General features: G+C 39.6%; 1 protein-coding gene across 1 annotated transcript in view; it reads right to left on the reverse strand.

Annotated features, from left to right (window-relative positions):
• Positions 1 to 1,297: 1,297 nt before the first annotated feature.
• FMRFa (FMRFamide) overlaps positions 1,298 to 12,190 on the reverse strand; it is a 348,597-nt gene continuing 337,704 nt past the window's right edge. The window contains exon 2 of the mRNA XM_067144532.2: positions 1,298 to 3,672. Within this exon, the coding sequence (XP_067000633.2) occupies positions 2,210 to 3,664 (1,455 nt within the window). The 5' untranslated portion in view covers positions 3,665 to 3,672 and the 3' untranslated portion in view covers positions 1,298 to 2,209. The remainder of the gene's footprint in view (positions 3,673 to 12,190) is intronic.

Raw genomic sequence — 12,190 nt, forward strand, 5'->3', positions numbered from 1 at the left:
ATCGATGATTTACAGATCTATTACAATTTTCCTGTGAGTCGTGTTAACGAATGTATTAATTAAATACATCTCGATATAGAAAAACTACATCAATATACCCTAAGTCATAATTTACTATTAAATGAAAAAAAAAACCTTAGCTATTTTTCTAGGATATCCAAGAAATGTATGAAATCTTTTCAACAGGGACATTCCTTCAGTAATTGTAAACTGTTCTGTAGTCAAGTATCAGGAATGTGTTAAGAATTTAGGTATTTTTATGGACAATACTCTCTGCTGGACCTTCCATGCCAAACATTTGCTCAATAAAGTGTCTGGTATATTGCATCAGTTTCGACGAAACTTTCCATATCTTCCTTTTTCGGTGAGAAAGATGTTGATCCAAACTAAGGTATTTCCTATTCTAGATTACGGCGCTGTAATATCTCAGAGAAATATCATACCAGACTCCAGCGAGTTCATAATATCTATCGTATCGTCTTCATTATTCGTAAAGACTGTCATGTAACATCTTACTACAAAGCCGGAGAGTGGTTGAAACTCAGGTTAGACAATCATACTCAGCTGCTTGCTTGCTGCTGAGAATTTTAAAATCTAATGCTCCCTCATATTTGACCAAGTCCATTGTTCAGATGAGTCAGGTGGATGATCGGGACAATAGGTTTATAACTAACACCCTTCAGGAACCACAGCATTGTACGGTAAAGTGCAGTAAGTCATATGGACTCTGCCTCTCAATTATACAATGACCTCAAATTATATGAAAAACAGAAAAGTAGTGTCAAAACTCCAAAATAAAAAGTCTTAAGTACCGCTACCTTTCCACTTATTAAGTCATGTAAGTGAATTTTCATCAAATTAATTAAATAGTACGAAATATCATAATTTCCTAGATACATTTTAGATGTTTAGTTTTATTATTAATTCATACTCGGCATTAAAATGTATCCTGGGTTTCTCTTATATCTTCTTTTCCTTATTAGTATATGTTTCTGAAATGGTAAACTTAATATGTAATCTCCTAGATGTTTAATTGTTATCTTATCTGTTTTCTCCTCAGTAGGAAAATGTACCTTATGCTCATTTATATATTATTTTTATTATATTTTTGTATATTAATTGATAAATTTAAGTCACAGTGTCGGTTAGTTACAGCTGAAGGGACTTCTGGTCCTACTTGTAATTAACTTTAAATATATTTCTATTTTCAATGATAGCCTGAATTTTTATCCACTTCCGTTAGTTACTGAATGGAGTGCCTACAAACTCAAAAGCCAAACAAATCAAGTATTTTTGATGGAATTATTATTATTATTATTATTATTATTATTATTATCATTATTATTATTATTATTACATTTTTGGAACTGAACTAGTACGAAATGTATATTTTATTTTCATATACTCTAGCAAAGCTCACGCATATCTAATTCATTTCCATTAATTATTACAAACAAAGTATAAAATAATTGTTAAAATTAATATTATATCTGAGACAAATTAATGTCCTATCTGCTTCAGTTCATCAATCAATCATTTCTTTAAAAATGATGAAGCAGCTAATAAAACCTAAATAATTGAAATTTGGTTACAAAGTGCCACTCAGACCAATATGATATATGACTGTCAAGTAGAATCCTGTAGGCAATTTAAAACATACTATGGTACATGAGTAAACAGTGATTTCCAAACGTACAAAGTGAGAAATATGTAAAAATTTCTGTTCCATTTGTAGTGATTTCTGAGTCGAAACTAAACACATAATCAAAACATCCTAATACAACTAAATGATTATCTATGTCTTAAAGAGATAAATGTTGCTAATATAAGCGTAATTCTTTCTAATAAAGGAAGCACAACATTCATTGCTCTCTTTGAATCCAGGTCACACTTATTTATATGAAATTACAGGGATATTTTCAGCAAAATGAGAGACAGTAAAATCTTGTGAGAAAATAAATAAAATATTTATTTGCGACGCACTGTTTATCAGTGTTATAATGGAATAATTGCAACATTTTTATTACTGGTTATAAATATACAATTTATATCAGAACAACTAAATAAATTTATCTTCAATTTCTTTATTGTTTTTGTTTTACAAGTTCTTTGATATATTGTATGAGTTCCTTTGTGCTCCAGAACTTACATACTTTATAGCCAGTTCACAATGTTCAGGAAAACCATTTAGCAGATAATAGTTAATGGGTTAGCCTAGACGAATGAAATTACTTCCTGGTCCTCCGGATTTGGCCCTCTTGGCCAGTGACTCTCCATTGATAGACGGCAGAAGGGAAAATTCTGGAGCCAAGATGTAGTTTGGAAGTCCTACTGTTAGAGGGGAGTAGTATCGGAGGGGTCCTTGAAGATTGTCGAATAACATTTGAGGAGGTTTCTGTTCCTCCCCATTTTCGACTTCATTGTAATCAGTTGTGGAGGAGACCTCCACTGAATCATCAGTGCTGAGTGATCTCTTCGATCGATTCAGTTCAAATACACTACTATTGTTCTCTTCATGGTCCTCTGGAGTACCGATGTTGTCTGTACTCTCAACGTCACGGCTTAGACGGATTACACTATCGTCTACGCTTTCATCTTCTCGCTTTCCACCCAGACGAATGAAGTTGTCTTTAGGGCGGTCACTCCCTCTCTTTCCATTACCAAGTCGAATAAAGTTATCCCTGCTTCCATCACCTCCTCTTCTGGTATTGGTGGGTCGATTATAGTCGACAGTTTGATCACTTGATCGGCCCAACCGAATAAAATTACGGTCGGCTAACTTTCCTCGTCCAAAGTGGAGATTTTGGCTCTTTCCAGATCGCTTTTCTTCACCTCTTCCAAACCGTAAAAAGTTATCCTTGCGCCCGAATCGCAAGAAATTATCCGACTTTCCCAGGCGAATGAAGTTCTGGCTTCCTCTGTCTCGTCCAAAACGAATAAAGTTGCCAGGATTTCCTCCTCGTCGAACTCGTGACACATTCTCGTCCTCATCTGAGACCTCTGCAAAACTTATAGCATTATCAGTGAAATCTTCATCTACTTCTGTGTCATCTTCGACATCCCGTCCAAATCTGAGAAAATTGTTAGGTTTTCCTCGTCCAAATCGAAGATGATCTTCACTTTCTTCGGATTCATCGTCCATATTTCTTCCAAATCGAAGGAAATTATTTGGTTTTCCACGACCGAATCGGATGAAGTTTGACTTAGCTCTCCCGAATCTGAGGAAGTTTCTATCAGGTCGACCAAAGCGTAAGAAATTGTTCCTATCAGCTCTTCCAAATCTGAGGAAGTTATTGCTTCCTGCCTTCCCAAACCTAAGGAAATTGCCGTTTCCAGCACGTCCGAAACGGAGGAAGTTATCCTTGACTCTTCCCAGTCTGATGAAATTGTTGTTGTTATCTGGGTTAGTAACTTGATTAGGATGATGGTGGTCGTTCCAAGGAGAGTCCTCAGAACGCTTGCCTTCTGACAGTAGATCCTGGCTGCCAGCATCGTATTCATCACCATCCGAAGACGGCGTCTCGGTGCTCTCCGCCTCCACTAGGACGTCATCCAATGGGACCGGAAGCAAGATGTTGGGTGGACTGTCAGCGCTGGAGGTCCATGACGTCATCACCAGAAGATGAAGGAGTGCCACTCGTAGCACTACCGTATTCCCGCTCATTTTACCACCTGCAACACACACACATTTACATATGAATAAGTATTCCTAGACCTGATCATCTTCACGATCCTGTGGAAGTAAAGTAATCAAGTAAAGGTACATTAGAAAACTATACTTGTATTTACTACAACATATAATAAATAAACTTATGGTTGATGAAAATTAATGGAATATCGACATTTATTTAAGTCGGAATATATTTTAAAATATCTTAATCATTTCGCATGAATTGTGTACCAATTGAAAAGACATACAACCGATTACAAAAGCCAATTGATGTGGAAGTAAAGCATAAAGGATAGAAAGAAAGAAAATAAACAGGATAAAAACGATAAAAAGAGAAAGTAGCCAATAAATAATTACATAAATAAATAAATGAAGATATGGAAAACGTGAGAAAGGAGAATTTAGGGAAGGAATGCAGGAAGAACCAAAACCCAGGTCGGTGGGTTAGAAAAGAGAAAGAAAAAGCAGACAAGCCAAGTAAACTTTCAAAGTTGAAAGCACGCTATTCTAAGACAAACTGAAGACCTCGTGTTCTAACATGGGAGATCAAACGGAAGATTAGTGTCTAACACGGTAGATCCTTCAAAGTCGTGAAGTTACATATCTATATATATATATAAATGTCATTGTATGTATGTATGTATGTATGTATGTATGTATGTATGTATTACATCTCCTCCTAAACCACTGGAGCGATTTACACCAAACTTGGTACACTTACGACTTAGTATCAGGAGACAAACCGCGTGTGGGTAAGACACCCCAAGTACCCTTAGAGGCGGGGGGGCGAGGGGGTCACATATAAAAATATACGAAAATAGTGTCCAATCCATCGTTTTCGGATTCGCTGAGATGAATAGTGATACTCTGGAATTTCTCCAAGTCCAAATTCAGCCCCCGTTTGGGTGGGGGGCCAGGGGGAAGTGATATATCAAAGTAATAGGAAATCGTATCGAATCCATCCTTTTCAGGGTCCCTGGGATGAATAGTGACACTCCGGATTACTTGTAACAAAATGCGTGGGGGTAAGACACCCCATGCACTAATATGGGCGGAGGGGGCGAGGAGGGTCACATATAAAATATATGAAAATGGTATCGAATCCATCGTTTTCGGATTCCCTGCGATGAATAGTGATACACCGGAATTTTTTCAAGTCCAAATTCAGCCCCCTTTTGGGTGGGGGCGAGGGGGGTCGCATATAAACATATACGAAAATAGTGTCGAATCCATCGTTTTCGGATTCGCTGAGATGAATAGTGATACTCCGGAATTTTTCCAAGTTCAATTTCAGCCCCCTTTTGGGTGGGGGACGAGGGGGGAGTGATATATCAAAGTAGTAGGAAATAGTGTCGAATCCATCCTTTTCGGGGTCGCTGGGATAAATAGTGACACTCCGGATTTCTTTTGACAAACTGCGTGGGGGTAAGGCCCCATGCACCCATATAGGCGGGGGGGGCGAGGGGGTCACATATAAAATATACAAAAATAGTGTTGAATCCATCGTTTTCGGGTTCGCTGAGACGAAAGGTGATACTCCAGAATTTTCAAAGTCCAAATTCAGCCGACGATAGGGTGGGGGACCAGGGGCGTCACATATAAAAACATACGAAAATAGTGTGGAATCCATCGTTTTCGGATTCGCTGAGATGAATAGTGATACTCTGTAATTTTTCCAAGTCCAAATTCAGCTCCGATTGGGTGGGGGGCCAGGGGGTCACATATAAAACATACGAAAATAGTGTTGAATCCATCGTTTTCGGGTTCGCTGAGATGAAAGGTGATACTCCGGAATTTTTCAAGTCCAAATTCAGCCCCCTTTCGGGTGGGGGCGAGGGGGGTCACGTATAAACATATACGAAAATAGCGTCGAATCCATCGTTTTCGGATTCGCTGAGATGAATAGTGATACTCTGGAATTTTTCCAAGTCCAAATTCAGCCCCCTTTTGGGTGAGGGGCGAGGGGAGGGTGATATAAGAAAATTATCGAAAACAGTGTCGAATCCATCCTTTTCGGGGTCGTTAGGATGAATAGTGACACTTCGGATTTCTTTTGACAAACCGCGTGGGGGTAAGACACCCCCATGTACTCATAGGGGCGGGGGGGGGCGCAAGGGGGTGACATAAAATTTTCTAAAATAGTGTCGTATCCATACTTTTTATGGTCACTGAGGTGAATAGTGATATTCCAGAATTTTTCAAAGTTCGAGTTCTCCCCCTGTTTGGGGTGTGGGTCGAAGGGGAAGTGATTTATCAAAATAACCTAACAGGGTGTCGAATCCATCCTTTTCGGGGTCACTGAGATGAATATTGACAATACGGATTTCTTTTGACAAAATGCGTGGGGGTAAGACACCCCACGTACCCACTGAGGAGGGGGGGGCGAGGGGGTGACATATGAAATATTCGAAAAAAGTGTCGAATCCATATTTTTTGTGGTCGCTGGGATGAATAGTGACATTGTGGAATTTTTTAAAGTTCAAGTTCAGCCCCCTTTGGGGTGGGGGCGAGGGGGAATGATATAAAAAAATAATCGAATACAGTGTCGAATCCATACTTTTCGGGGTAGCTAAGATTAATAGTGACACTCCGGATTTTTTAAAGTCCAAGTTCAGCTCCCTTTGTTGTGGGGGCGTGGGGGAAGTGATATATCAAAATGACCGAGAATAGTGTCGAATCCATTCTTTTTGGGGTCGCTGAGATGAATAGTGACACTCCGGATTTCTCATGACAAACCGCGTGATGGGTAAGACCCCACGTACCCATTGAGGCGAAGGGGGGAGGGGAGTGAGATATAAAATATTCGAAAACGTGTCGAATCCATACTCTTCGTGGTCGCTGAGAGAAAGTGTGACACTCTGGAATTTTTTAAAGTCCACGTTCAGTCCTCTTTGGGGTGAGGGTGAGAGGGGGGAGTAATATAAGAAATTTATCGAAAATATTGTCGAATCCATACTTTTCGGGGTCGCTAAGATTAATAGTGACACTCCGGATTTTTAAAGTCCACTTTTTGGGGTGGGGGCGAGGGGAGAGTGATATGTCAAAATGACCGAAAATAGTGTCGAATCCATCCTTTTCGGGGTTGCTGAGATGAATAGTGACACGCCGGATTTCTTTTGACAAACCGCGTGGGGGTAAGACACCCCATGTACCCATTGTTTTAAAGTCGAAGTTCAGCCCCCTTTGGGATGGGGGCGAGAGGGAAGTGATATATCGAAATGATCGAAAATAATGTCGAACCCATACTCTTTTGGTCGCTGAGATGAATAGTGACACTCCGGATTTTTTGACAAACCGCGTTTGGGGTAAGACACCCGAAGTACCCTTAGAGGCGGGGGGGGGGCGAGGGAATGACATTTAAAAATATTCGAAAATAGTGTCAAATCCATACTTTTCTAGGTCGCTGAGATGAATACTGACACTCCGGAATTTTTTAAAGTCCAAATTCAGTCCCCTTTGGGGTGGGGGCGAAGGGGAATGAGATATCAAAATAATCAAAAATAGTGTCGAATCCATCCTTTTAGGGGTCGTTCAGCCCCCTTTGGGATGGGGGCGAGAGGGGAGTGATATATCGAAATGATCGAAAATAATGTCGAACCCATACTCTTTTGGTCGCTGAGATGAATAGTGACACTCCGGATTTTTTGACAAACCGCGTTTGGGGTAAGACACCCGAAGTACCCTTAGAGGCGGGGGGGGGGGCGAGGGAATGACATTTAAAAATATTCGAAAATAGTGTCAAATCCATACTTTTCTAGGTCGCTGAGATGAATACTGACACTCCGGAATTTTTTAAAGTCCAAATTCAGTCCCCTTTGGGGTGGGGGCGAAGGGGAATGAGATATCAAAATAATCAAAAATAGTGTCGAATCCATCCTTTTAGGGGTCGTTCAGCCCCCTTTGGGATGGGGGCGAGAGGGGAGTGATATATCGAAATGATCGAAAATAATGTCGAACCCATACTCTTTTGGTCGCTGAGATGAATAGTGACACTCCGGATTTTTTGACAAACCGCGTTTGGGGTAAGACACCCGAAGTACCCTTAGAGGCGGGGGGGGGGGGGCGAGGGAATGACATTTAAAAATATTCGAAAATAGTATCAAATCCATACTTTTCTAGGTCGCTGAGATGAATACGGACACTCCGGAATTTTTTAAAGTCCAAATTCAGTCCCCTTTGGGGTGGGGGCGAAGGGGAATGAGATATCAAAATAATCAAAAATAGTGTCGAATCCATCCTTTTAGGGGTCGCTGAGATGAATAGTGATATTCCGGATTTCTTTTGATAAACCGCGTGGGGTAAGACACCCCATGACCCCATAAGGGCGGTGGGGACGCAAGGGGGTGACATATAAAATATTCGAAAGTAGTGTCCAATTCATACTTTCTTTGGTCGCTGAGATGAATGGTGACATTCCGGAAATTTTTAGAGTCCAAGTTCTGCCTCCTTTGGGGTGGGGAGCGAGGGGGAGTGATATATCAAAAAAATCGAAAACAGTGTCGAATCCATAATTTTCTGGGTCGCTAAGATTATTATAATTTTTTTATTTTTTTGGAATGAATCAAATACTTCCCAGTCAATTCTAGCTTCCACAATAACAAGGTTTTACTCGAATATTAAATAATCTAAAACTTGAAATCAGATACATCTAAATAACTCTAAAACTACATAATAGGTTGTAATATCAACATCTCAAAACTAAATCAATAAGAATTCACTTCACACTTAACTAACTGGTGATAAAAATACTAAAGGTAAACATTCAAAAGCTACCCGGACAACGCCGGGTACTACAGCTAGTTACTAATATAATTTTACTCTAATTAACTCATTTCCGTCAATGGAACGCTAAAAATTTACATAAGAAGTGTCGGACGATAATTAATTAAAAATAAAAGAAATAGCATTTCACTAATGAGTATACAATAACAGATACAATCTTTGCTGCTTTAGCAGAAAAAAAATATTAGGTGTCGCTATTATTGATATCACCAACTCATCTCGAAGACGATACATCGTCTTAGATGAGACTATTTTCATAAACTTCAGCAATCGAGTTTTATATAAGGTTGTAAATCAGGTAGTGCTCCTTATTAAGATGGATGTTCACCAAGGCCTAGTATTGCCACTGTTGTTCTTCATCTGTGTTGTTTACACGATCACCCAAACTCTACAGCATGAAGGTAACACCAGGAATGATCAACAATGCCATATCCAAGCCTGTATTTATTTACGTTTTACGACTTCTCTAATTATAAGGTTACCACTAGGGCAAAATATACCTCATTCTCCAGTATGCAACTTACTATCACTGCTTAACACGTTATCAATATTACTATCTAATAATTAATATTAATATGGAACATAAAAATATATTTCCCATAAAATAGAGAAAGAAACTGAGAAGCGAAGAGTACGCAACACACGATACTATTGACTATACAAATGATTTCTCAACGTTAATATTGAACCGGGGATAACAGCTATTGCTATGTTTGTTAACATATGTTTTTATATGACTAATATTTGCCTTTGCTGGTGAGATGTAGTGTTTACAGAGCACTATGTTTTCTGAAATGGGGTGGAATAAATTTGTTACTTTCATTGACCTGCCTTAGTCTCAGCCACCTGAGCGACTGCCCTAAATGCAGATCAGTATTGATTGAAGTTGACAATATGAAAGTGACCGAGGTGTGAGTGATGCTAGTAATACCATTCCTTAAGCAGCCAGTCCCTGTTATGAATGGCGTGAAAGTATCACTCATAGGGTCGGTTGGTGCATGAATTTCAGTGGAATTGGCAGACTGATATGTAATAGCAACTTCTGGCTCGGTGAGGAAAGCAATGGGAAGTACCTCACTCCTAATTTCCCTAGTACGTCTGTACAGCGATGCCTAGGCTATCTATGACAGCTGTTGGTGGAACTGTGCAGGATCAAAGTAGCTTTCACGCTGAATACACAACAGCACACAATAAAGTCCAAAACTGGGATAAGAATTTAGGATTTGCTCCCCGGGCTCCCACCATTAATCCTGAGAATCATATATTTTGCAGTCCATATTTTTTTCTTTATAATATGATGTCGGTTAATAGATGTCGTTCTTCCCTAAGTCCACTTATTCCGGTTGATCAGAATAGGATTTAAATCGTACAGTTGGGTGATGAAAAAAAAACGCGTAAACCTATACGGATTACTTGCTAACGAGCTAAAGCGAAGGTGCCAACCAAGTTAATGGTAAATTCTCAGTACATCGTCAAGGAATTAGACAACAGCATTAAACAAACTGTACTGTATTTGTGACGCTCTCGAGGAAGCCAAGTCGCGGGGCAAATATTTTACTGGACGGGGAAGAAACTTGATGTAGTGAGAGATATCTATTTCAGAACCATTTATTAGCCTGATCTTTAAACTACCGAGCTCGATAGCTGCAGTCGCTTAAGTGCGGCCAGTATCCAGTATTCGGGAGATAGTAGGTTCGAATCCCACTGTCGGCAGCCCTGAAAATGGTTTTCCGTGGTTTCCCATTTTCACACCAGGCAAATGCCGGGGCTGTATCTTATTTAAGGCCACGGCCGCTTCCTTCCCACTCCTAGCCCTTTCCTGTCCCATCGTCGCCATAAGACCTATCTGTGTCGGTGCGAAGTAAAGCAAATAGCAAAAAAAAAAAAAAAAAATCCTTAAACTACTGGAGAAGGCAGTATGATCAACAGCGCTGGCATTGCACTAGAAAGTCTCTAAAACACACGATACAAGTTATGCACTCTTAAGAAGTACCCATTTTTGTAACAATTTGCTTTACATCACACATGATAGGATTGGAAAGGGCTAGGAGAGGGAAGGATTCAACCGTGGTCATAATTATGATTCAGCCCCAGCATTTGCCTGGTGTGAAAATGGGAAACCACGGAAAAACATCTCCCCTAACTAAACTCAACATTCACATCTGTTATGTAGGTGTTCGAAGGCACAGTGAAAATCTTGAACGGGCGCCACCTTAAATCCTTCCGGCACAGCCCGTTGGATGTCCTGTGTGTTATTAAAACCCTCCCAAGGAAGGTTCACTTTATCTTAAGGAAAAGGGAGGAAGTCTTAGGGAACCAAATCTGGCGAATAAGGTGATATTCGAGCACATTTTAAACATTAAACCTGCTTCAGAAGCAGCGTACAGCATGCGTCTGCGTAATCATGAAACAGAAGCACTGGATTTTGGAGCCTTAGTTGGTAGGATCGGTTCAGGCTCAGTCAGTGGTATTTGAAGGTGCACAAGAACGCCATCTTAGTGTCGTTAGGTTTACCAGTACATTAATGAAGTCCTTCATCTCAGTGTCTCTGAAAACCATGGAGATAGTTAGTTGGACATAAAACCAATGATATTCTCCTCCTTTCTGGAAATTATTCCCAGTTTCTTCGGGTCGGCACTTCATGTGGATTTGGCCTAGTGTAACTGCCGGATGCTCTTCTCGACATCAACCCTATGTGGAGGGATATTTTAAAATATTTATTTATTTTCTCTGATTTCCAACAGGGAGAAATCAACCCCAGTTACAGTAAATCTATGGCAATTACTTTTAACACCATATAAATTTAATTATCATCTAATCTAAAACTATTTCTAATATACAGTACATATATTGCGAGAGTTCTAATTACAGTATTTAAATTTTCACGAGTATGAAACTGAACTAAATCAACATACATTCATAAGGAGTTTCTTCTGTCGGTCATATTAGTCTTGTTTCAATGTGCTGAAAATATTTAAGAACTGTTTGATAGGCAAAGTTAGGTCTAATGTCTCTTCCTTCAGGACAGCTCTGTTCTAGCTATTATACACTCTATAAAGTGATGATTTGTTGTGTGAGGTAGTGTGATTTCTCATACTTGAATATAGTATTTAGCCTTGAATGTATACGAGGTACGCGGAATTGTATCCTGGATAAAATGTCGGGGTGTTTTACGGTACTGCTAACAATTCTGTGGAGGAATTTAGCATCACAAATTTTTCTACGGTCTTCCAGGCTAATTATTTTCATATTCTGTAACAGTTGATTGTATGACACCATAAAAGGATAAACACCATTTATTTTATAGTCTAAAATGTTTACGGAACGCCTCTGGACCGTTTCAATTAACCTGATATTTTTCACACTTCGGGCTCCACACTTTACTCACATACTCTATTTTTGCTCTGACAAGTGTGTTATAGAGAGCCATGATCGACTTCGCCTTGGTGAACGGTTTTGCTCTTCTGATGATAAATCCTAGTGGTCGGTGTCCCTCAACTGTTATTTTGTGCAGAGCGGAAGTAAGACTCCTGTCAAGCATCACCACCAGGTCGTTCACTTCATTAACTTCCCTTAGCGTGTCAGTGAATGATATTGATACACATTTCAATTTAAGGTTTTTGTAAGTACTCACAGCGCAATATCATCAAGCTCTCTTTGCAGAAGCAAGCAGTCATAATCTGAAGTAATTGGTCGGAATATTTTACGTAAAGTCATCAGCGAACAAAACACATTTAT

Source organism: Anabrus simplex, chromosome 3, assembly GCF_040414725.1.
Source record: "Anabrus simplex isolate iqAnaSimp1 chromosome 3, ASM4041472v1, whole genome shotgun sequence".
Taxonomy (NCBI): domain Eukaryota; kingdom Metazoa; phylum Arthropoda; class Insecta; order Orthoptera; family Tettigoniidae; genus Anabrus; species Anabrus simplex.